We start from the raw sequence: 27,871 nt of genomic DNA, 5'->3' as shown, positions 1-27,871 counted from the left end.
TGGATAGCACTGTCTATAAGAACTATGTTATAAGATTTAAGCAAATATGACAATTTGACTACAGGCTAATCACACAACACATAAATATAACAAATTTCCATATGTATTCTGTAAGATTCATGTTTAAGCATGACAATGTAACTCTTTGTCATAGTTGATGAACTATTAATTATTTTTTAAGTTCTATTATACATTAATGCTACTGTGGATTACTGTCAAACTGGGGGAATAATGATACAGTAGTGCAGCTTCAAATTTGGCCACTTCATCATATCTCCATTCTTAGGCCCCTTCCACACTAGCGTTGCATTTCACGTCAGAGTGCAATGCGTGAAAAACTGACGTTTTTGGCTGCGTTTTTGTTCCATTTTTCCTTGGAGTAATTAGCGTTTTTGCGTTTTTCATGCACGTGTTGTTAGCGTTTTTTTTGCGTTTTCGGCGCGTTTTTTACGCGCGAGTCAATGGGAGACTCGAGCATTTTTCAAAGGGACCATGGTTTGGGATTAAAATGTGTTATTTAATTGAAAAATAATGTCTTCTGATAAGTTGCAAACATCTGCGATCTATTCTTCACTGTTCCCCGTGTATATTATCTCCCGACAAGTTAGCAGATGTGAAGAACAGTGAAGAATAGAATAAAAACAGTGAACACAGGATCATTTAAGAGAAAAACACAGTGCAGAACACAGTGCAGAATAGATTACATATGTTCGGCACATCTGCTTACTTGTCGGGAGATACGCGCGGAACGGTGCGCCCAAAATAGCATGTGAAGAACAATATATATGTGTGTTAAGAACACATTGCAGATGTTTAAATACATCTGCAATGTGTTCTTCACACATATATATTGTTCTTCACATGCTATTTTGGGAGCACCGTTCCGCGCGTATCTCCCGACAAGTAAGCAGATGTGCCGAACATCTGTAATCTATTCTGCACTGTGTTCTGCACTGTGTTTTTCTCTTAAATGATCCAGTGTTCACTGTGTTCACTGTGTTCACTGTTTTTATTCTATTCTTCACTGTTCTTCATTGTGTTTTTTAAATTAAATGATCGTTCTCGAGCAGGGGAAATACTGTTATTCTGGTCACCTAGCAACCCTTACGTTTAAAACGCATTGCACTCGCATTGCACTTGCAATGATTGCGAGTGCAATGCGTTCTTGATGCATCTCCATAGACTTGAATGGGGCGTGAAAAACACGCGTGACACGCAAAAGTAGAGCATGCTGCGATTTTGACGCGCGTGAAAACGAACGCAAGCACGCGCGTGAAAACCAACGCTAATGAAGAAAGACCCATTGAATACAATGGGACAGAGTGCAATGCAAGTTCTGCGCTTCAAATGCACGCGCAGAACTCGCGCGTGAAAAACGCCAGTGTGGAAGGGGCCTAAGAGTATAATATGTAGACTGCAGACAGTGCGTTCTACTTTGAAAACTTTTTTATGTTTATATTTTCGTAATGATGCACAGGAGCCCCAGATACATCAATGCAGGCTTTGTGTGCTTTTTCATACATAAATTTTGATACTTTTGATAAATTTTGATAATTTTGATACACATAAATTTTGATACTGAAACTTTAATTCCTACATTCAACAGAAGTTGTCATGTCAGTGACACTATTTGAAAATATTAAATCTTCTTTTCCATATAAACAAAAATGAAGATGGGGAGTTAAAACATTTTGGTTGTGTAAACAAAAGTAAATATTCTGGAACCTCCTTTAGACAAAATAGACATCTACATTTATTGCATTAAAAATGACCATAAAAGTGATTAAAGATGATCTAAAATAAACCTAAAATAAACTGGGATAAAAACCCTCCTGATTACAGGAAGTTTCTTTTGAAGAGCCAGGAACACTGAACGGCGTTGGAAGAAATCCCTCTCGAAGGAAGACTTTCTGTCATACAAGCAGGTGGTCTTCACCTACAAATCTGCACTTGCATCTGCCAAACAGTATTACTTCATCTATCTTATATCTTTGTTTATCTCACAACCCCAAAAAACTATTTTCTACCTTAGATTCCCTTCTATGTCTTCCTGATCTCTCCCCAACCTCTCTCATTTCAGCTGAGGAATTTGCCTCACTTACTCTGCCCTTACTGACGAGAAAGTTTCCTCTATGCTGTCAAGCTCACATCTCACCACTTGTGCACTTGACCCAATTCTGCTCATTCCAGCCCTAAGTCATCTCTTTAACCTTTCTGTATACACTAATATTGTTCCATCCTCCTTTAAATATGCAACCATCACACCCATCCTAAAGAAGCCATCTCTGGACATAGGGCGTAACTTGAGGGGGTGCAGAGGGTGCGATCGCAACTGGGCCCAGGAGGTTTAGGGGGCCTATAAGGTGTCACTTTCCAATATGAGAAGGCTAGTACTATAAAACATACATTATAGTCGGGAGCCTTGCAAAGACTTTGCACTGGGGCCCATCAGCTTCTAGTTACGCCACTGTCTGGACACATCTGCTATGCTGTACTATCACCCTATTTCACTACTTCCTTTTGCCTCAAAACTCCTGGAAGAACATGTCCACCTAGAATTATCTTCCTCCCTCTCATCCAACTTTCTCCATGGCAAACTACAATCTGGTTTTTGACCCAATCACTCTGCTGAGACTGGCCTGACCAAAGTTTCTGATGACCTACTATCAGCCAAGGCAAAATATCACTACTCTGTTCTCCTCCTTCTTGATCTGTCCTCTGCCTTTGACACTGTTGACCATTCTCTACTGCTGCAGACACTTTGTTCTCTTGGTATCACTGACCGTGCCCTCTCATGGATCTCCTCATACCTTTCCAACCAACCAACCAATGTATAGATATACATATTATATATGTTGTTTGCAAACTGGTGCCCCAACTAAAATAATCTGTAAAAAAACTATTAACCCCTTACCGATGAGCAACGTACTAGTCGTTGGGTCCCGGTGCATGGAGAGGGCTCACAGTAATAATGTCAAAAATAATAAAATATGGCTTGAAGTATCAGCTTTTGACTTTGTCTATGTATAATAAGCATTTATAATCACAATTCATTTATGAGATACTAGCTGCTACAGTAAAACAGTCTATGGTTGGGTTCACATAACATTTTTTCATCATATTTTTTCTGAAGACTGCTTATACAGTGGGATACGCCACTCGGGGACCCCTCCTCCACCCTGAATATGGGGTGTTTCCCCAGTGATGTATATAGGAAAAATTATTCGCAAATGCTACCTGATAGCTAGCATTTCTGACTATTTTCCCCTTTCCGCCACCTAGCGTGGCCGGAGGGTGGGCTTGGCTTGCGGGGAGTGGGCAACCGCAGGGCTTTCGTCACTGCTGCCAGCAAATTTTCATACCTGAAAATGATGTACATGATGTATTCAGAGCAGCAGCGGGGCTATTATACGCCAGTGCACGATAAAAAACCCTGTTGTCTTTATATGGACAGTGACATCACCAAAACCCTCCTGATTACAGGAAGTTTCTTTTGAAGAGCCAGGAACACTGAACGGCGTTGGAAGAAATCCCTCTCGAAGGAAGACTTTCTGTCATACAAGCAGGTGGTCTTCACCTACAAATCTGCACTTGCATCTGCCAAACAGTATTACTTCATCTATCTTATATCTTTGTTTATCTCACAACCCCAAAAAACTATTTTCTACCTTAGATTCCCTTCTATGTCTTCCTGATCTCTCCCCAACCTCTCTCATTTCAGCTGAGGAATTTGCCTCACTTACTCTGCCCTTACTGACGAGAAAGTTTCCTCTATGCTGTCAAGCTCACATCTCACCACTTGTGCACTTGACCCAATTCTGCTCATTCCAGCCCTAAGTCATCTCTTTAACCTTTCTGTATACACTAGTATTGTTCCATCCTCCTTTAAATATGCAACCATCACACCCATCCTAAAGAAGCCATCTCTGGACATAGGGCGTAACTTGAGGGGGTGCAGAGGGTGCGATCGCAACTGGGCCCAGGAGGTTTAGGGGGCCTATAAGGTGTCACTTTCCAATATGAGAAGGCTAGTACTATAAAACATACATTATAGTCGGGAGCCTTGCAAAGACTTTGCACTGGGGCCCATCAGCTTCTAGTTACGCCACTGTCTGGACACATCTGCTATGCTGTACTATCACCCTATTTCACTACTTCCTTTTGCCTCAAAACTCCTGGAAGAACATGTCCACCTAGAATTATCTTCCTCCCTCTCATCCAACTTTCTCCATGGCAAACTACAATCTGGTTTTTGACCCAATCACTCTGCTGAGACTGGCCTGACCAAAGTTTCTGATGACCTACTATCAGCCAAGGCAAAATATCACTACTCTGTTCTCCTCCTTCTTGATCTGTCCTCTGCCTTTGACACTGTTGACCATTCTCTACTGCTGCAGACACTTTGTTCTCTTGGTATCACTGACCGTGCCCTCTCATGGATCTCCTCATACCTTTCCAACCAACCAACCAATGTATAGATATACATATTATATATGTTGTTTGCAAACTGGTGCCCCAACTAAAATAATCTGTAAAAAAAACTATTAACCCCTTACCGATGAGCAACGTACTAGTCGTTGGGTCCCGGTGCATGGAGAGGGCTCACAGTAATAATGTCAAAAATAATAAAATATGGCTTGAAGTATCAGCTTTTGACTTTGTCTATGTATAATAAGCATTTATAATCACAATTCATTTATGAGATACTAGCTGCTACAGTAAAACAGTCTATGGTTGGGTTCACATAACATTTTTTCATCATATTTTTTCTGAAGACTGCTTATACAGTGGGATACGCCACTCGGGGACCCCTCCTCCACCCTGAATATGGGGTGTTTCCCCAGTGATGTATATAGGAAAAATTATTCGCAAATGCTACCTGATAGCTAGCATTTCTGACTATTTTCCCCTTTCCGCCACCTAGCGTGGCCGGAGGGTGGGCTTGGCCGGAGGGTGGGCTTGGCTTGCGGGGAGTGGGCAACCGCAGGGCTTTCGTCACTGCTGCCAGCAAATTTTCATACCTGAAAATGATGTACATGATGTATTCAGAGCAGCAGCGGGGCTATTATACGCCAGTGCACGATAAAAAACCCTGTTGTCTTTATATGGACAGTGACATCACCAATATCCTCCCTCCTACTGAGCCATGTATGTGCTTAGCGCACCTTGAGGAGAGGTGCAATACATTGCATCTGCTCCCCATAGGCTTCTATTGCCTCCACTGAGCACAGCATATATTGCACAGCAGGAGGGAGAGAGATGCAAGGGCACGGCTTGCTACGTCTTTCCATCCTGCCTTTGTCAGCGGATATGACAGGCAGAGGCAATAACTATGCCTCCATCTGCCAGTTTATGTCAATGTATACACTAAGCGTATACTTCAGGAGTTTTCCTGACATATATGCTGACCGTATACACAAAAGAAGATGTGAACCCAGCCTCTATTACAGATATAACATATATACTCAAGTATAAGCTGAAAAAAGCTTAAAAGCCCTAACTTCGGTTATACTCGAGTCAATGAAAGAAAAATCTCTACTCACCTTTCCAATGCCCCATGCTGGTCCATAATCGGCACACACTATGAGCTGCTGACGTCTTGGTGTGTGTGACAGGACCGTGCGGGGAGCTAAGGAGACAGAGCTTGAGCTGAAGACAGAAGAGGACCCGCGGGGGGTGTCAGGGCAGAGCTGCTAGCTATATAAGGGGGCGCAGGCACTGCCTATATACAGCAGCAGGCACTGGCTTTATATGGAGGGACTGGCTATATACTGTGGGGCAGGCACTGGCTATATACTGGGGGAAGGCACTGGCTATGTACTGTGGGGCAGACACTGGCTATATACTGTGGGGCAGGCACTGGCTATATACAGGGGGGAGGGACTGGCTATATACTGGGGGTGCAGGCACTGGCTATATACTGGGGGGCAGGCACTGTTTATATACGTCCGCTAATAATGCACTGTGCCATGATTCACTAAGATTGTGCGCCCAATATGTGTCGCTTCCCCGCTCAGGTCTGACGGAGTTCTCCTTCTTCTTCCTGGTGCATGTAAGCGCTCGGTCTTGCGACACACTTTGAAAGTTAAATCCCACGCACAGTCCGAATCAGTTGGATCGTCAGACAGCCCGCCCCCGATTTCTGTTGCATGAAAGCTAGCGCATCTGCGCCAAAATCCAATCATGTGCCACACAATCCCCTGTCAAATACCTGTCAAACATCGGAAAGTGCGTCCGCAGTCCCTTAGTAAATAAGCCCCACTGTGCGTCAGCGGATGGGTAAGTAAATGTGCTCCAGGTTGTGTCATTTTAAAGAGGAGAATCTTTGCTTAAATTTCCCATGAGGATTGTGTTTGAAAGTGCCACTGAACCAGATATAGTTACTCAGGAGTGCAATTTTTTAACACAGCTCCCACTCCCCTTAAGGGGAGGTTCTCCAAAACACCAAACAGCAGAATTGAGCATGAGGAAAGAGGAGGATAGAGCCGCAGGCAGGAGGGAGCTTCTATGTTTCCAGTGGACAGAAATCTGACCATGGTCACACAGGTGCACATCTCATTAGTAACATAGAGAATAAGCACAGCTGTGTGATATAGCGAGCCGTGCACCTGTGTGACTATGGTTAGATTTCTGTCCGCTTGAAATACATAATGCAGCTTTCTATAGCAGGACAGCAAGCAGAGATCTATAAAATCGTGAGGAATTGATACAGAAAGTATATTGGATAATAACTTTTCATTATTTAAACAATATCAATAACTTGCTGAAATGGGAATACCCCTTTAAAGAAAACATACACTAGTATGTAAGTGTGCTTGGTTTACAATCCTTCATCCTGGTGATAGAGGTCCTTTAAAAGAATGTCAAAGATCCTATTTCACTACTCATGCAGGATCTGAGGGATAACCTAGCTCTGGGGTGCATTGGTTAAACCAACTGTTCACCTGTGGGCCAGTCCAGGCCTGTAAGCAGCATGTTTTACTTGAAAGTCAAAAGTGATAAATAAGATAAATAAATCAAGCTGCTGCATGCTGGATGTTTAGAACTTTTAAAGTCTCTGATCAAATACTACTGTATACTGGATCCATCATACATTGGAATGCAAAATGAGTGAATACAAAAATAAATCTAACATAAGCTGAAATATTATTTCTGTCTGTATAACCTTCATTATATACTAAGATTCCGATTGGTGACCGTGGGGTGACCGATTGGTGACTGTGGGGAGCAGTTGTGTTACCCCAGTGCTGTGCTTTTACTTATCATACAAATAACAACATGAAATTGCAGCAAAGGGAACATTCCTTTAAGGCTATGATATAGGATAGTGAATGAGCACTTTCATTCGTGATATATATTTCTTAGTATAACAAAACCACGTGACATGTACTCTGAATAGCAGGAACACCATAGTAAACCATTTTAAATAGGGCTCAAGCTTCATACTTGCCATTTTGAAAAGGACAAATCCTTACTCTTCTTGAATCAGGAAACAGTGGCCATCCCTTGAAGTATAAAAATGCCATTATTAACAATTACTTATAACTATTAATTCTATTATATCACTATATCTTTATACAACAGATAAACAAAAGAAGGAATATGAATGATGTACCAAATCATATAGTATGAGGAGAAATAACAGGGGTCACTCAATAAGACTGTCATTTTACACACTGGTCAGAGTTAATAATTGTGATGTACACCAATGGATCACAGAGATGTAGAACTAATAATAAATATGCTAAGTCTTTGCAGCAGAAACCAAAAGACTGAGTACATTTCATATAATCAGATCATTGGAGGACAGAAGTAGAATTACCGCAATATATATAATATACCAAGCCACTGCAGAGTTATATGGGAGCAATATGTGATAAGTGTAAGGCCCTGTACACAGGGCTGTCTGTTAACCTGGCCATACCTGGGTGTACTGGTATGGTTAACGATGGACGCTCCTCAACCATACCCCCTCTATAGGAAGCCGGGTGGCTGTGCAGTACATCCAGAACAAGAGAGGACATGTCACATGCTCTGACCTCGTACAGTGGGCAATAAGGCCATTCAAAATTAATGCCAGGTCACTCCTTTGGCTGTCCCGGCGCTCTCCTCACCCTAATTATGCACTGCTTCGGCCTTGTTCTGCCTAGCATAGGCCGAGAATACGTAATCACTGTGTTGATCCTGATAGGCAGAAGTAATCAATCGCTGCATCTTCCCCTAGTTGCTGTGTATGAGTCATCCAGGTCAGGTTGATTAGTCCTGTCTGGACAGTTCAGGAAGCTCTGTAATGTGTTTATGTGCAGCAGCCAGCATGCAACCAGCTTTCCCAAGGTCCTGAATTTTATAATTGATTTTTGAGCAAAACCACTCAACTCAGGAATTAAAGAAGATATGTTTCTGCATCAGTGGTAAAAGACATTTGAGGGTAATAGAATAGGTGGGATGAGTGGGATTTTTGTAGCACATACTGTACATAAATTGTATAAAGAAAGGAAATAAACTAGATGAATTAGTGTTATAGTTGACGATTGAAATAAAATATTGCTTAGTAAAAATTCATATGTATTAAATTATTTTATGCCAAAAATTACCTCAATGCACAAACAAGGCAATATTTCAGAATATTCCAATATGACTGACTTTGTGGAGTTGTTCTTTTTAATCTGTAAACACAAAATTGAAAAAATGTACATAAAAGGAACATAAAAATAACAATCATGATAAAGATCAGAGGTAAACTTCCTGACGGTAGAGGCGGGAACAGCATAAGGACACCCTCTTCTAATCACATATCTCTTTAGCCATTACATTTATCAGGCATTTCAGCAAGCAAGTAGACAGAAGTGGCTGTAGAGTAACAGAGAGCTCCAATTCCTACACGACCCATGTGCTACTAACCAAGGCATGAGCTCCAGTGTCATGACAGCTGAAACGCTTTAAACACAGGCGTACATTGTAATCATATTCTTCCGGAATATTTGAGACAGAAACAATTATATTTTTCTTTTCTTCATTTATTTCATACTGTAATTTCCCAGCTAAAATAAGAACAAATGTTTCCATTATTTTCAATTCATGTGGGAGTAATTCAGAAACTACAGAAATATACAATATCGGTGGGAGTCATTCATGAAACTCATTCCAGAGGTAAAAGTTCACATTCATGTGTATAGTCATCATATAGTCATCAGGTGACCGCATAGTAGTGGTTACAAGGATCATTAATTTTTTGGTAAGCATATTACAAATCAGCAATATATTAAATTACTTTAATCATCTTGATATTTGATTTGATGCTTTTACTTATTAAGAAATTAAGGCACGGTTGTTTGCCTTTAGTAACAGCACATAGTGACTCACTTAGACAGGGAAGTATGCTCTTTCCTACATCTTTATTGTTGCAGTCTAGAAATAAAGCATACACATGTTATAGCACAAATGTTATAATAAACTCTTACATATACAAATCTTTCATTTCTTATAACTTGGAAAGTCATTTTGTTTCTATGCGAAATGCAATGTTGTGATGGCAAATATAAGTATCTTATGCAAGAGTGTAACTATTGAGAAGTTGAAGAAAGCATGTGTGGTATAAATATGTAATGCAAGCAAACCACCCTGTAGTGACCCATAGAGGCCTAGGCAGTGGTGTATTTGAAGCTGATGGGCCCCAGTGCAAAGTCTTTGCGACCGCACCCTCAAGTTACGACCCTGGGCCTAGGAAAGCAAATTATAACCTGATTCCTGGAAAATAAGACACCCCTAAATATAAGACCTAGTGCAATTTTTCAATCTTATAAAGGCCTTCCCTAAAAATAATACCTAGCGGCAGTCATTGCTACAGCTCCATGATATACATTAGCATTAGTAGATCATTTACATACTGCAAGAGGTTGTCACATGGGTGAAGAATTTATAGTATAAAATCATAGCAAACGTCCTCGAGTAACTACATGGACAAGAAGTGCTCATTGAAGGAAAGTGTTGAAAGTGGAACTGTAATAGAAATGGAGCCACAGGAAATTCAGCATGGCATTCAGAGTTTGGAAAGTTATAAGGATGTTAGAGAAGTTGATGACATAATGGTTCTTAAAAGGAACCTGTCACCAGGGATCTCAATTTCACTAAATACAGATTGCAAAAGCCCATCACATCTGCATTGCAAAGATGACTTTCTGCCTTCTTTATGCATTTGCATTACTATATAATTGTGTGTTTTTAATTACCTGGGCAGAATCATCTGCTAAGTCCCAAGAGTTGGCTTTGGTTTGGATGCATTTAAAAAAACAAAACATGTGACTGGTCTGTGCTGAGCACTCCTCAGCTCTTAGACCCCCACCTTTGTGCTCCTATACAGCTCCTACCTCCTGCTTCTTCACTTACCGGAACAGAGCTCACAGCCTGCCGAAAGGACATCAGTGGGGGAGGGAGAAGCTGTACAAGAGTACAAAAGTGTCTTTTTTTAAAATGCATCCAGACCAAAGCCAACCCCTGGGACTACACAGAGAATTCTGTCAGGAAGCCAGGTAAGTTATAACACAATTATATTGTAATGGACATGCTAGTGAAAATTAGGTACCTGGTGACAGGTTCCCTTTAAATAAAAATTTAGCTTTTTGTTCATAAATTGTTCAAAGATTGTTAAATGTACCATAGAGTATTGTACATGGACATGGAGTCACAATATATTTTACATAAATTTTAATTCTTGTTCATGGAAAAGTAAGACATTCTCTGAAAATAGGTCCTAGTTCCTCTTTAGGAGCAAAAATGTATATAAAACACAGTCTTATTTTGGGGAATCGCAGTCTTTGGTCTAGGTGAAAAGTTATCTACTTCACAACACTCTAAACAATACATTAATATTAAGCTTATTGAGGGTTCATCTGATCCCTGGTGGAATTAGATGCAGCTTATAGGGGATGTCCCTGTGCCAAAACTAAAATCTACACCATCCAAGAGCGTTAATGGATTTTACATGTAATTTAATTGAAGGCATAAATATATAAGTGCTGAGAAAGCAGGCCTAAAAACAAATTATATATTTTTTTATACAATTTGTATAAATATTACCAAATAGTTATACAACTGGCCAGATTGTACTTCTTAAAGGCATTGTAGTCCTTGTCAAAAACTAAATGGAAATTTGACCAAAGTCTTAGTGAATTTGTGCCTTAGGGCTCTTTTATATTGGCTTTGTATTTCACATCTCTGGTTCAGTGATTTCCATGGACTTGTATTTTTACTGCTCCGTTGTCCGTGAAAAAGATTATGGAACATGTCCTATTTTTTTCACTGATGTGGATCACAAATGGCAATAGAAGTCTATGGATCCTCAAAAAAATTATTTAAAGGAAACCTACCACTTGAAGTGGCAGGTTTCCGATGGCAATACCGAGCACCAGCTCAGGGTGAGCTGGTGCCGGCGCTTATTTTTGTTAGTGTTTTAAACCGTGGTATCGCGGTTTAAAACACTTTTTAAACTTTATAGCCGGCGCAGGCAGGTACGCGCTCGGCGCTTACCATGCGCGCGGCTCTCCTTCACTTCCTATGTAGCCGCGCGCACGGTAAGCGCCAAGCGCGTACCTGCCTGCGCCCGCTATAAAGTTTAAAAAGTGTTTTAAACCGCGATACCGCGGTTTAAAACACTAACAAAAATGAGCCCCGGCACCAGCTCACCCAGAGCTGGTGCCCGGTATTGCCATCGGAAACCTGCCACTTCAAGTGGTAGGTTTCCTTTAACATCTGTTGTTTTTTATTTATGAGGCTGTGTTGTTTTCAAAGCAATGTTAAAGCTTCAGTATTTTGCGAACACAGAGACAAACATCACAGTGACAAAAAAGAACTAAAACTAAGACACGACGGAGACAAAACGCAATGATGCGCAAAGAGCCCTAAATGGGAAAGAGCCCTAAATGAAACTTAAAAACAAATCTACATAGCCTATCCTAGACACAACCTAGGCACCGCCTGTATAATCCTTTTTTTAAATGCTCACCTCCCTTTCTTCCTAATGCTTCTTTTTGGTGTGCAGAATGAGGCGTGGTGACATCACAATATCATGTCTCCTGATTCAGGCTGTTGTATTATTCTGCTTGGAACACACCTTCTGCTAATACTTCCTGAACACTGCCCATACCTTCTTCACATACATCCTTACCCCTGCCCATTTCTCCTGCTCATACATTCTAACCCCTGTTATACCTCCTGACTCCTGTTCACACCTCCTGGCCTCAATTCAAACCTCCTGGCCCCCGCTCAAACCTCCGGGCCCCTGATCATTCCTACAGATCCCAGGTAATACCTACTGACCCCTTCTCATACCACCTGCTGACACCTCTTGACTCCTGTATATCATATCCTGGTCAAACATTCTGATCCTTGCACATACCTTCCGACCCCCACAAATGCCTCCTGATCCCTTCCCATACCACCTACTCACAACTCTTGACCATCTCCCATACCACCTGCTCATACCTCCTGACCCCTGCACATAAATCAGGTCTCGCCTCATGACAACTACTCATACATTATAATCTTTCCTCACTCCTCCTGAATGCACATTATTCCTGTTCACACCTCCTGACCCAGGCTCACGCCTATTGACACCACCTGACCTCTGTTTGGTTTCACCTGACCAGGTCTTAATCACCCGCAGGCTTTCTACCCTTCCCTTCTTAGCACCACCAACTACTACCGGTTCTGACATCTTCTGCTTTCCTGCTCCCTCTGGGCTGTACTTCCCACTTGTCAGCTGTTCACTGCTCACCCAGATTCCAATGTGGGGGCAGGGCTATCTGAAATCACTGCTCTATCCTCACCACCAATCACAGCAGCTGCAGGTAGCATGGTAAATGTAGCTGCAGTTTGGGCAGGGAAATCCCAGCTGTGTGGTAAAGTGGAGAGCTCACAGCATCATAGTGGGCTTGTAGTGGTGCACCATAGTGTGCTCTGTGTGTAGTGTGCTCTACTCAGCACTGATATCTGAGAATCCCGTCCAGGGACAATCAGGAACCAGGCAAAAAAAACCTATATTTTATAGTATATATAATATACGAGATACTGTATAATATTAATAATATAATATTATATTAAATTACATTACTATAATATTTTTAAATAATGGTAGGTCCTTTACTTTCTGTTTGTTTAGGTCTAGTATGTGTTCTATGTTGGCTGTGGACATGTGATATCATACCTTTTTGCCTACTCACTTATTGACATATACCCCCATACTGGAATGAGTCCAGTTTATACACATCTCATAGAAAGAATTGTCATGGTGTACTTTATCAATTTCCATTCTGAAACTATTGTTTATTTAATTGTTGAATAAAATATAATTCTATTGACTTACCTTCTACATGATATTCTTTGCTTATTTTAATACCACAATAATCTGGTACTGTCTTCATAGTTACAAAAACATACTCAGAAACCCCCACTTCAAAGCAGTTAGCCTGGACGTGTATCTGCAATTGGAATGTAGACACTTATCATGAAATCTTTTAAAAATAGACTTTTATTTACTTTATGCCTTACACTTGCCAGTGCTAATGACGAGTGTTGGCTTGCCAGTTTTTAGACAAGTAGAAACTAGATTACTTTCATATTTACTTCCCAATTTTTGTCATCACTGGGATTCCCCATACTGTTTGACAAGAACAGAGGAGATACTTCCTTAAAGGAAAAAATAATTTTTAAACAATTTGATGCAGTAAATATAAAATGATGAGTAACTGCAGCACACTGCCTTGTCCTCAAAAGTTACTGGGAATAGCTTCATTACAAGGTACACTCTTTTAGAAGTTAAGATTCTGCTCATATTAGGTGAAATCCTATTAGAGACTGTGATGCAACAAAAGTTTGATGTTGCTATTCTTAAACAATAATTATTTTAATAGCAGCAGTTAAATGGCAAGATTCTCCTCCTATGAACAAGGAAAAAAATACAAAACACACAATGGCGCAATAGTCAGTGGACACTATTCCTACGTGTGTAACTGCTGGTGGTATCTGTTGACCAGCACCCAGATATATGGAGCGAACCAGTACCAATAAAATAATACAAAATATCTCATACACCAAAATATTGCTAAGCCCAATGCATGCAACAGAACTTGCCAACAAACAAAGCGAAACTCCCTAAACGCACACCCTGGGTGAGGGGCAGAAATCACTACAGCAGCTGTGTGGATATGAAACAGATTTCTCCCTAGTGGCTTCAGTAACAAAAAAAAAATACTATTTGGGGTATACAGATCCCCCTAAACACACCCCCTGGGATTGAAGCAGAAATTGCTACAGCACAGTACAGTAATAGCAGCTAGATGCTACAGACCGAGATTGCAAATGGCTGACAGTTTTTATAGGGCTATGACATCACATAAGCCTGCTGGTGGCTGATTGGTTTACAGGTCTGCAGATGTCATTGAGGGTATTCCTTTCTCCTTCCCAGAGTTCTCTGCCCCATGTAACAGGTTATGCTTGTGACCATTTAGCTAAAAAAGTGGGGGGAAAAAACTTTGTTCCCAACAATCAGCAGAATCGAATGCTCCCATTTAAAGAGACAGTAGAGTATTTTTCATTAAAGGTTTGGGGACTGAGGAAAATATCTGAGCACTGGCCCCACAGACTATAAGACGTGGCAGTACATAGGTAAGACCATATCTGGTATACTGAGATATACTGCTTTGACTTCAATCCTGCATCATGTCATTTGGCTTCCTGAAAGTCAGGTTAAGGGGGCTGCCTTACAACTTAGTTTAAGAGCCAATGTTTTCCTTATCCGATCCTGGAAAACCTATTTGCATATTTCCTTCACCATATCTCTAGCAGGATGATGCTCAGTGATATTACTTATGCTGTAGATAGGTAAAAATAGATGATAATCTAGATCATAGGTATGGCAGCACGGTGCCTCATTGGTTACACCTGCAGCGCTGCGGTCCTGGATTCAAGTCCCATCCAGGTCAACATCTGCAAAGAGATGTTCTCTCTGTGCTTGCATGGGTTTCCTCCGGTTTCCTCCCATACTCCAAAACATACTGTAAGGTTGATTAGATTGTGAGCCCCATTGTGGACAGGGACCGATTAGCAAGCTCTGTGCAGTGTTGCGTAATCTGTGTGCTCTATATAAATAAAGTAATTTTTTTACATAGGAAAACCCCCTGTCTACTGTACAGATATGTCTACCTTAAATAGTACACTCACACATGTTGGTAATGGTGCAGGCTCCACATTTCTGTGATTTTGTTGTTGTTTTACTGATATAGTGGGAAATAGAAAACTATATACTGCACATACAAGTGAGAGGATTAGTCAAGGTCACATCATAAATGCAATTCTAGAAAAGTTTTTTATTTACCTTATGTTTAGACTTCTTTCCTTTAATCTTTATAAACCTCACATGCATACACTGATTCTGCTGAGAGCTTAGTGACATGGTACAGATTTCTATCCCACGGACATAATCTAAAAAGATACTGAAAAATGTTATTACATATTTACTAATTCACATGTTTAATGCTAAATTCACACCAGTTTTTATCTTTCCATTGTAAGTATGTTGTGAGGATTCCCTATGTATCCTTGCAATGGAGAGTACAGTGTATTCCACTGTATCCTTACACATTGGGATACATCCTCTGCTTTAGTGACAAGCAGTGACTTATTTCTGCTGATGTTCAGGGTGTCTCCCTATGCACAGTTACATCACAGAAGCACACTGACAGTGTACATTCAGCTGAGGCCAGGGATGGATGCTCCACACTGGCATCTGTCTCCCATAGCCTCTAATTGTCTCTGCTGGGCTTATACTTTTTTATACTACTCTTTTTCATCTGGTATTTCCTGCTGGATACTGATAAGACAGTGGTGAAAGGATGCATCCATCTACCGGTATATGTCTGTGGATATGTTCATGAGCATCACTGGTGGACATGCAGAGAATGTACTAAAAACAAGGTGTGAACATAGTCTAACTTTCTGTAGAAGTGGAATGCTCATTTAGCTCACTGCGATTGTATACTGTGACACAAAACAAGATACATTCATTTCATGTATGAATTGTCTAAAAATGTTTTCTTTAGTTATTTGCATACTGGTCAAGAGACATTGTGAAAGAAAATATTATATTGATTTCATACCATTAAGAATTACTGTTCCAATTACTTCTAAATGAAGTGAACATCGATTAGGTTGTGGACACTTCATAACTGTAGTTATCTCTAGATTATCCAACACATTAGGTATCAATGATTGAGGGGCTGTTCGGCAAAATAGGTTAAATATATCATCTGTGAATATAGGAAGAGAAGACAATGTCATAACGTTAATACAGTAGTAATGCCTATATCCTATAATAGTCTGTATTTCAAAACGTATGTTGACACTTGACCATCAAACATGTTTGTTAGAAATTCCATTCCAAAACCAAGAGCAATAATGTAAAGTCGAGGCCCCTTGTCGCTATAACGAGCTGCACACATGTGTGACCATGGTCAGATTTCTGTTTACAGGAAGTAAACAATGAAGCTTTCTATAGAATGACAGAAAGCAGAGATCCAGAAAACCATGAGAAATTGATACAAAAATATATTGGAAAATTTTATATCCTTTCATTATACAAAAATTAACATTTATTTGCTGAAATGGAAATAGAAATACCCCTTTAACCTTCCGTGTAAAAAAGGAGTCTAGCCCAAACAAATAAAATAACCATTACTCTAGGGTTGTCTATTTTACTATAGGCACTATGCATTATGGCAGATACAGTAGTATTTTCTGGACTTCTACAAAACCCAGATCTGTCTTTGAGACACATTTCCACTGCTCCATGCTTTACAGTAATGGTTGCCATTGCATGTAGGGTTGCATGCTTCTATGCAGCTGAAGGCCATGAAAATCTATATCATGATTTATGTGTGCCGCATTGGCAGTCCTGCTATTTCAGCCCTAATTTTCTGCAGTCCAATACTTTATGACTTAGCTGTTGTTATCCATAAATGTTTCTGGTTCACAATAATGGCACTTATTGTAGACTAGGGAAGATGAAAAATTTCTTGCAGCAAAGCTGGAAACCTATGGCAGTAAAATCAGTGATCTCTATAGTATATACAACAGTTGTAATAGACTAAGTTGAATGTGCTTGGTATCATGTACCAGTTTACAATGCATCTAATTGAAACCTGAACTCAATAATTAATAGGTTCTAAAGTATATATAGAAATGGTTTATATGTGATGTAAGAATCAATTAGGTCACAACTGACAGGTATGCACTGTACAGTGGTACAATAGGCAACTCTTAAAAAAGAACCTGTCTGTGTGAGACCAATTAAAATAAGGACATAATTAACGTTATTAAAGATAATAGTGTGTGCAGTATAAATACATTCAGGTTGTTTTTGTGGAGTATGTGTTATGTCATATGACACTTTTTAGCCAGTCACCTGTGACTCTTGCTTCTGAATCTTGACGCCACAGAACCAGAAGATTGCTACTTTTCATCTACGCCATTCCCACTTGGGTTGTATTGTGAACACTATTACATGCACTGTTAAAAAATATAATAGGGCTGCTGATACTAAATTTCCAATTAAAAAAGTTTTTTTTTTTAGTTTACCTGTACATTTTACATTTCTTATACAGTATGTAAGTATTGAAAGGTTGTTAAAGAAGACCCGTCACCAGAATGTTATCCCTCACACCAGGTAATACCAGGGGTAATAGTCCTCCCCATATCACCTAACATGATCTGCCACTGAGGCACTATACCTAAATTACAGCCATTTTTCTGATATGCAAATGAGTAGACATGAGTCCACTTCTGAAAAGAAGAGTCACATTTTCCCCAGGCTGCAACTGAACCGCACCTTCCTCTTTTGATTGTTAACTTAGTGGGGGGAATTCCTCATTGTCTTTTTTACTATGTTTGGCGTTGTATTGGCGCAATTGTGGTACAAATGCTGTTTTGCAACTTTCCACTGTGCCGAATGAACATAGGACAGTGCATTGTCACTTTAAAATACGCCACATTCATTATTTGCATCGACTGGTTTTCACAAAACTGAACTGATGATTTGCGATGATTTGCGATTTGGTGCAAATTTTCATTTAGGCGCATGTTTTGGCACAAAATGACTTCAGTCATCCCCTGGATTAGAAATAGGAGAAAAATGACTACCAGATATATCAAGACATCAAGGAACATGTGTGCCAAAAAAAAGAATATTTTGCGACAAATGAGAAAAAAATCAATATTATGAGACAAAAATAAACAAAAAACAAATATATCAACAGACATAGACTCACTTGATGAATTCAGATAAAAGAAAAATGGAATTAATTATAGACAACCAAGTCAAAGACAAATGCACAGACAAATCTTCGCCTGAGCAGACAGGAAGTCCTCTTCCAGTCCACTTCCTGTCCTTACCAGAATGCTGTCTCTCTCACTGTATGGTGAATTTAGTAGTGTGCACTGTGTGAAAAACTGAAGATCTTCGCACCATTTCACACCCAATGGGTGGGGCTAAGTGGCAGAGGGTAGAGCCAACATAGACGGAGGCAAAAAAAAGTTTGGCAAATTATTTTACTGGTGATAGGCGGCAGATTTAAGCTTCCACACCTGCACTAAATTTTTCAACAAATGCAGTAAGTTCTTGATGACAGGTCCCCTTTAAGGCTTAAAAAAGTAATTATGCTTACTCTTCTTCAAAATGTTGAATTGGCAATTTCTGGATTTTAAGAATGCTAAATCAACAAATGTACCATGCTGGCGATCAGAGATTAAAGTAACTGTAAAAATAATTATGTAAGAATAATTTCTATTTAAGTTGGTAATGTAATCCATGGAAGGAATTACCCATTACAACATAGTTGAAAGGAGCAGGGATTTTATTAACAATAAATATCACTACATGTCACGTGACTGACATAGGTGACTCTCTGCTGTCCTATCTGCATTTTTCAGTGTAATGAAAACTGTGTGACGTGCTGAGAGTACCTTGTGACAAAAGCAGGAGTTCCCTCTTCTGCTATCATGTACGCAATGTGATCAAACAAATGAGCAAAAGGTAATATAATAAGAGTAGCATGACACACCACACCCATAAAATGAGTTCATGCCTTTTTGAAAAAGGAAGAATTAATACACGTCATATCTCATAAAGAAAATGCTCTAGGGAAAGGTTTTACATTCCTATTTGTGGTTATACACAGCAATGGTCTGCCCTGGGAAATTATTCAAAAACATATAAGTGTATATGTTTCATTTTCACAAATCACATTAAAATGAACAAAACAAATCAAAAATATAAGCTTCAATGGTGGTGATTACCTAGTTTATTTGACAATTTAGATGTTATCAATAACAAAGAAATAAATATACTTACATGATGGTTTGTTTTTGCAATGAACTCCCTAAAACCAAACACACACAAATACAGGAATATTAATAATTAAACTTGAAGGTCACTGCTAATTGTCACCTAAGGTAAAAAGCCATTACAGTGTAAATAATCCTGATTTCAGATTTTAGAATATAATTGTACAGACAACGTAAACTTATAGAATGAATCGTAGTGTTTTAATTAAGGTGGTATTTTGTCAAAATGAGTACGGTAATAAGTCATGGCTATTAAAATAATGCTGCATATACATTAAAATCCTGCACTAGAAAAAGTATGTTTTAATCACATTTATAGTCTTACAGTACCTACTATATGTGCCTCAGATATAGTAGGCTGTCTAAGTCTCAAAAATGAAAGATACATCTTGCACTAGGACTAGGGAACAAATAAGAATTTAAAGTGTAACTCAAACTTCATAATTATTTTTACCCAATTGTCATATGTGATTCCCTCTTTGAAAACAAACCAAACAATGCCCAGATTGTATTGCTTGCCATTTTCTTTCCAAAGTTATGGCGCGTTTTCTGTTCTAAAGTTACTTCTCAGAAATCTTCATCAGCAGAGGTGAAATAAGCAGACACCTCTAACCTCTTCCTGTCCTCGCCTTCATGTAAAGCTTTTTGTTTTGTCATGAAAAAATGTAGCTGCCAACTCAGTGAGATTCCTACAAGTAAATCCACTAAGCTCAGCATACTGTATACATACTGGACTATATAGTGTCTAGACTGGAATCTTTTATCACGTTGAGGAGCATGCAGCATGAAATAAGTAGCAGACACCAGCAGTGAAACAGTTAGATGAAATGTAGTTTAAGCTATGTGAGCACTAAGTGTTAATAGTCTTCCTGCTGTGTAGAAAGTTTCCAGTAAGCAGAGCCTGGGGGAGAGTTGCTGCAGATGGAGACTGTGATAGAGGAATTAAAGGGTATAGGGAGACTATTATTTGCAGGAGACTTCCACCCTCACACATCTGCAGACACAAAGATCTCCCACTTGCTACACACAGCAGCCCCTCTCCTCCAGTAGTCCGTCTGTAGAACTTTCAAAGAGATAATAAGGCCAGCCAGGTAACAAAGCTTCTTCAGGGACAGGCTAAACTGAGGAGGATAACAAAGAAACTTCTGGACATCAGTAATAAAAGTAATTGGTAAAGTTGTCCTACATCCCGAGAGATATTGATTTAAGGAAAAGTATGGCAAGCATACATTGCCTTTATATATTACAAAAAAGAACACTCTAAATATGTTTGTTTTGAATTGTGTAATAATGCCTTGTTACTGGGATATTTGTTTCTGGAAAACATGTCCTGTATTATCACATCACATGATCCATGTAATCAACAATCAATTCAGTTGTGTAGGGCCTTGATCCTGGATTGAGAAAGGTCCTGCGTGGTAGAAACAATCACTACTTACAAGGGTTGCACTTTAATCTGATGTGATAATAAGGGTGAAGTTTTATTGCTACAGTTATACCTTTGTCTCCAAACTTTTCTGCGTCTACATGGTCATTGGAAAGTAGCTACTTCAAAGAGCACAGTGGCATAAGAATAGTGCTAAACATCAAAATCTGGGAAACATGTTCTTCAAGTAACAAATCTTGATTTGCCTTCCTGCACACGATTGTGTGTAATCCATGCATATAGGCCCGTAATGTCTGTGTCCCAGACTGCACACCCTGCAGAAGACAGGAGTCCAAACACTTCATCTGCTGTCCGGACTGTAACAGTTAATACAAAGCTGATGCCGCAGCCATCAGACAAGAAGTACAGGCAGCCTCCGGGTTACGTACAAGATAGGGTCCAGAGGTTTGTTCTTAAGATGAATTTGTATGTAAGTGGAAACTGTATATTTTATAATTGTAGATCCGGACAAAAAAAATTTGGGCCCCAGTGACAAGTGGAGTTTAAACATTTTTTTGCTGTAATGGGACCAAGAATTAACAATAAAGCTTCATTACAGATACGTTACAGCTGATTATTGCAATCTGGGACTATAGTAAAGCATGCAGAAAGCTTCACCAGAGATCAGCGGGGTCTGTCTGTAACTATGGGTTGTCTGTAAGTCGGGTGTCCTTAAGTAGGGGTCCGCCTGTACTTGCGTGATATTTTGATATAACGCAAGGACTTCCATATCTCCAAGGTGTGCACTCCCTGGGTCTGGGATGATCGTGTGCAGGAGGCCTTACTTTGTAAAAACTATTTACTCGGAATGAAGAAACTGTACAATCTGATTAGGTATTACTTTTGATTACATATTTAAAATTGAAGACATATCCTTGATGACCAATCTTCCTTTTCTTTTCATCAGTAGTTAATATTCATATTTATTATTGGTTCTAGTTATTAAAATGTACTATCATAATATTCTAAATATAACTGGCCTTGATACAGAAGATTACAATATTTATTTGGCTATTAGGACTGGAATGACCTAGAATGTATTTTACCAGTGTTAGAGTCCTTTAACACAATCGAGATCTGTGTGAGTTTTGTGACATGCAGAGCTCAGGCATCACAAAACACTGAATTTTTTTAAACATTTTTTTACGTGAAACTTGGAGCATGCAGTACATTGATATAACCAATGCAGATCTATTGGAATATATCTATTTCCACAATACTTTGCCATATATAAGCACATTAATATTATTTTCTTTTTTTGTGACATGAAAAACCCCTTAATGACATGTGATGTAATAGTAAATCACAGTGCCTTTAAGGCAGTATGGAGCGGGCTCAGGAGCAGAACCCTCTCCATACAGACAGGGTGTTTGCTGCTTATGGCAGCAAACACCAAACGTTAACACTCCTGGCGGCATTTAAATCCCGGCGGCTCCATGACTTTTGCCTGAAGAGCTGCTACAGTGTGCTGGTGGCACACTGTAATATAACATCAGCAAAATAGCCATATACTGCAATACAGGGCCAAACTTCTGAACCTGCACTTTTTTGCCATTTTTCAAAGCAATGTATAAAAAGACATCAAAAAGTCGTATGTCCCTAAAATGTTAGCAATAAAAACTTCATCTCACCCTACAAAAAATGGTGATCGGATTTTGGCACATCAGCACCTGCTTTCATGCGACAGAAATCGGTGGGCGGGCCTTAGGACGATCCGACGGATTCGGACAGAGCGCAGGATTTAACTTAAAAATGATGTCGCAAGCCAAGCACTTACATGCACTGGTAGGAAGATGGTGAACTCCGGTGGACACATGCCGGATATCGGCTGCAAGGGCCCTAACTACTCTGTAATCAAAATGCTATATATAGAATATCTAGCATTAGACATACAATTTGGCTGATAGTCTGAATCCTGTAGCATTTTACATTATCCTGTTTCACTTTCATGAGACTACCACTGGTGTCAACTGCAATCTACACTGTAAGACATTTATGAATATTGACACTTTCTGCACCATTCTTGATTTCCCACGCACTTAAATCAAACTGTAAATGAATAAGGTACATCTCCTCTGCTAGACACCTAACTTCTGGCTCTCCCGTTTTTCATTATTTTGTACCCTTCTCGACATGATGGCAGTTGTTCATGTTGGCATCATATGCATGGCCAAACACAATTGTTTTTCACAAATTTATATGAAAAAATGTTTAGGAAATCAGAGGCCTAAAGAAATACATAAAGCAAATGACATAGACACAGTATATGATATAACTTCAAAATATCATATTAGATCAATTGCTCTGAAATTATGCAACATTGGTGTGGTTGCTTTCTGGAAAATAAAGAACTCTTTTTGTCCTTTGACTCTGCATGACTTTGTAGAAGATCCCTACCCACTTTGAAGGGTCCAAGTTGCAATACAAATCCATGGCCTATAGACATCAGTGCAACTATTTCTTGCAAAAAACATTTCTTTAATGTTCCATAAGCAAGAAATACATATAGTTGGGACAGATTTACTTACTCGGTCCTGTCGCGATCCAGCGGCGCGTTCTTCGTCAAGGATTCGGGTCTTCCGGCGATTCACTAAGGTAGTGCGCCCAATGTCCACCAGGTGTCGCCGCTGCGCTGAAGTCAAGCAACACTTTTTTTCAAAAAATTGTGCTGTTTTTTTCGAATCCGTTGGTTTTTTTTCCAACTGCCACGTCCCCCGATATCCGTCGTGTGCATGTTGGTGCCGATGCGACACAATCCGATTGCGTGCGCCAAAAACCTGGGGCAATTCGGCGCAAATCGGAAAAATTCGGGCCCTTAGTAAATGACCCCCATTATGTAGATTTGTAAAGAGATGGTACTACTACTATTTATGGTCACATAAGTGCATTTAGATCTATCTTGTGGGCATCTTAAAATTATGACTTGATTAACAAATGGACACTGGGTTGTTATTAATACACATATTTAATTTTATATGCTTATCAACTCAATTATACACATGAAGATATAAAAAGAAATTAATGTATTCAGTTACACCTGTAACTATGAAAGTAGTTATAAACTTACTGTACACTAGCACTGAAAGACTTGTAATTGCTTTCAATTTAAATGCTTTGAATTTCTTTTTGTATGTTCTACTTCCTCAAACAGACATTTGCAGTGGAGATTTACTATTGCAAAACCTACCATTTATATTTAATTGTTGACAAAAGTACACAATACTAAAACTGACAATTCAGATATTAATTTCCTCATTTACTTTATTTAACAAATACATTTCCTACTTTTAAGAGTGATAAAAAAAAATACGTGTCCCAGAAGTTTAGTAACATCTCCTTCTTCCTATTTACAGAAATATTGTTTATCTTTGTATCATAGAATTCCCAACTCATCCAAATGTGGCATCATGTAGGACACTTTAAGTGATATGTCCCTTTAGAGAAAATTCTTTTTATGTAAGGTTTTATGTTTATGCAAATTAACTTATCGGTGCACCTGGTGCGGAGCCAGGAAACATGAAAACAAGTGTAGCAGGTAAAAGTAAAATGGTCCAGCGCTTGTTTCAAGAAATGTTCTAATCCTTTATTGACTGTATAAAAAACCAATCACATCGTATAGGGCCATACAGATGCAGCAGACAACAGACTTTTGCTTATGCGTTTAAAGTGAATTCACACACTCTGAGTCATGGATATCACATATGTGAATGGCAAGTAAATAAATACCATATGATACCCCTTTAAATTTTTCACTCTTTGTTTCATTTTAGTCAATTGGTAAAATCAAAAAAAGTAATTGTTTTATGCTTATTAATGTACACTCTGCACCCCATCTTGACAAAAAAGACATTTTTGCTAATTTATTCATCAAGAAACATTGCAATATCACTGAAAGATCTTGGGCTTCTTCTTTACCTCTCTCCCACAATTGCTTAGTTTCGCTGGACAGCTTAGTTAAAGAAGAGTTGTGTTTACCCCAAACTTCTTCCATTGAAATATAATGGAGACCATGGGGCTCTTAGGAAGCTTGAGTGCTGAAGAAATTGTTTTGTAAACCTTGGCCAGATCTGTGCTTTGCAATAATTCTGTCTCTGACCTCATTGGGCAGTTCCTTAGACCTCATGATTCTCATGCGCTATGACATGCACTGTGAGATGTGGCATCTTATATAAAATGCTGTGTGACTTTCCTTATCAAGTCCAATCAGTTTAATTAAACATAGCTGGACTCCAATGAAGGAGGAGAACCATCTCAAGGAGGATCCAAAGTACAACCATGAAATGGACAGAGGATTTTCTTTCAGAATCTTTCAATGCATCTTTCAATGCAGTGCAGTGAAATAAATCTACATGTGCTATATGTCCTGAAGAAAAGCAAACTTTATCTGCCTGCACATGAACTCATACAATATTGGGCAGCATACAACAGACCCGTGGTCCAATGTATATAGCCCATGGTCAACGGTCATGAGAGGTCCGCTCAGGCAATGATGACAATAGAAGAATACTGTCCCAAGTGGTCAGCTATGAGTCGGCTCACACTCTGGGCCATTGTCGTATATAAAAGCAAAGTTCATGTGCATGTCACCATAAAAGAAACCTACCATCAGAAATCTGCCTGTTTAGGTAGATCTGATGGTAGGTTCCTTTGAACCTACTACGACCTAATTTATCTTTACATAATCCTATAATGCTTTCTATGATAAGATAAACTCTATCTACCCCAGTAGCCTCTGCAATCCCTCTTACCTGCTTGTTCACTGCACACTACTCACAGTGCTCCTGCTTTTTCCGGCTCTATGCATCAGCTTTGAAGCTCTGTCTTCAGTTTAGAAAGCATTATAGGATTAAGTAAAGATAGATTAGGGCTTAGTAGGTTAATAGGAACCTACCATCATATATACTTAATAGGTAGATTTCTCATGGTAGGTTTCCTTTAAGCTGTGGTGTTTCGTCAGGTTGGTTGATAAGTATTATTTGCTCAGACTTAGTGCTATATTTTAGTTTCCCTTTATAGGTTGTCTCATCAAGTTAACAAAAAAGTAGATTATGGGTGTTGTCTGTCAAAGATTAAGTCTTGTTCTGGGAAGTGTAAGAAGTACTCTGTGGTTTTGTATAATAACATCTATAGTTTTGCCTAATGTAATATGTCTCATTGAAATCAGTCAGTGATAGATGTTTTACAGAAACTAATTTCGATGTGTATTACAGCTTTATGCTAAGGTATTTCTATTGCAGAAAGTTAAAGAGAACCCGCCAGCCAAATTAACCCACGAAACTAAATAAAGGATTGTCCCTATCCCTTCATTGTCCCTCTACATGCCTGTAAACTTAAGCAATGAGGTCCTAATGCTGTATGCAAATGACCTGAGAGATGTCCAATGAATCATTATCATATTCAGCTGTCCAGCTTATTCATGAGTGGGAGGCACAGCCACACCCCAGTGCTTGACTGACAGCCTGTATAATGGTGTGAGGTATAATGGTGTAATGGCTTCTCCATGTGCTTCCTGGTGCTGGCGCCCACTGCAGCCTGCATGTGTATAGAAGAGATACAACAGCTCCAGGCAGCCATTTTATAGCAGAACATATCAGATTCCTGTGTAGCTGATGTCTGTGTCTCTCACATGTGTATGGCAGGAGAGAGCATGTCAGCATGTAAAGCACAGACACTAGCAATACTTTACTATACTTTACACACAGACATGAGCAGGGGAGGAGAGGGGAGGGGTTACAGGTGTGACATCACTTTCTCTCTCCACGTGACCAGTCTCATTTACATAATAAAGAAAAGATGATTACAATCATTACAACCTCATTATACAATCCACAACTACCTGAATGGGCAGTACACGGATCTCTGAATACCAAGGTCTGTGGCCAGGACAAGGGGGCATTTTCTACTCCTAAAGGAAAGGGGGTTCTACCATCACCATAGACAAAGGTTCTTTAGTGTAAGAGCAGTGAGACTATGGAACTCTCTGCCGCAGGAGGTTGTTATGGCATACTCTATGTACGCGTTCAAGAGAGGCCTGGATACCTTTCTGGAGAGAAAAAATATCACCGGTTATGGGGATAAAACATTTTAATTCTTAAAGGTTGGACTTGCATCTTTTTCCCACCTTATATACAAAGTAAATCCACTGAACACTGTATAGTGTACATACATGATGTATATAGTGACAAATCTGACAGACTTCATCAAATAGAGGAACATGGAACATGTAATAAGTGGTAGAAATGAGAAGTAAAAGTTAAATGAATTGTATAGTCTGTGATAACAGAAAATGCCAAATACAAGGTGGGGGAGGAGATGCACCATTAGGTGAAGAGAGAGACAGAGAAAGTCAAAAGTAGAATCACAGACTGGAATGGTAAGACTGATAGGGAACAGGGGGCATCTTGTTCCTCACTATTCTGTGTAGGAGACATCTGTATCCACAGCACTGAACATATTCAGCTCTGCTATACACATAGAGCATCACATGAAATCCCTCTCATTCCTTCTCTGTAAAAAGGGAGCAGCAACGCCTCCCCTCTTGCAGCCTGTATCTTGTTTAAAAATGTACAGTTTATAAGGCTAACCAGAATAGCCAGGAGAGGACCTAGTGCAAGAGCCAGGCTAAACTGAACATTAAGCTTAGCAAAAGGGATTTATAAGTTTGGCACACTAACATCTGGGGGGTAAAATATTCATTTTGAATTTAAATGCTTTTTGAAAGACAAGAATTTATTGTATATAGGATGGGTATTGACTGGTTTGGAAAAAAAGAAACCTGAGGAACTTGGGTAGTATTGAGTGTACAGAACTCCTAAGGAGTTTAAGATACAACATAAGAAATAGAATAATTATTTGATTTATGCAGAGATGGATTTGTATATGGATATTTCATGACCCCTTAGAATACAAAGTGAGGGTGATGAGAACAGTAAAACCTGTTTGATAATATGGGAAATCGTATAGTGGAAATCCCTGTCAGAAGAAAGCAGAAGATCACATCATTCCGGAAAGATGGTTTAATCTATATAGAGATGTGATTTGTTATTTAATAAA

At 39.3% G+C, this 27,871-nt stretch overlaps 1 protein-coding gene across 4 annotated transcripts in view; it reads right to left on the bottom strand.

Annotated features, from left to right (window-relative positions):
- IL17REL (interleukin 17 receptor E like) overlaps nt 1-27,871 on the bottom strand; it is a 132,167-nt gene that overhangs the window by 91,658 nt on the left and 12,638 nt on the right. For 3 of the 4 annotated variants that reach the window (XM_072150698.1, XM_072150697.1, XM_072150699.1), the window contains exons 2-9: nt 19,400-19,427; nt 16,152-16,301; nt 15,371-15,477; nt 13,361-13,475; nt 9,364-9,408; nt 8,902-9,041; nt 8,595-8,666; nt 7,451-7,505 (exon numbers count right to left, since the gene is read on the bottom strand). In XM_072150698.1, coding sequence (XP_072006799.1) covers nt 7,451-7,505; nt 8,595-8,666; nt 8,902-9,041; nt 9,364-9,408; nt 13,361-13,475; nt 15,371-15,477; nt 16,152-16,301; nt 19,400-19,427 — 712 coding nt within the window. Of the gene's footprint in view, nt 1-7,450; nt 7,506-8,594; nt 8,667-8,901; nt 9,042-9,363; nt 9,409-13,360; nt 13,476-15,370; nt 15,478-16,151; nt 16,302-19,399; nt 19,428-25,566; nt 25,649-27,871 lie in introns of those variants that run through there. The other variant, XM_072150700.1, reaches the window with a different exon arrangement.

The sequence above is a fragment of the Engystomops pustulosus genome, chromosome 4, assembly GCF_040894005.1.
Source record: "Engystomops pustulosus chromosome 4, aEngPut4.maternal, whole genome shotgun sequence".
NCBI classification, from domain to species: Eukaryota; Metazoa; Chordata; class Amphibia; order Anura; family Leptodactylidae; genus Engystomops; species Engystomops pustulosus.
The sequence above is the reverse complement of the archived record's forward strand: the minus strand, read 5'-3'. Positions and strand labels throughout refer to the sequence as shown.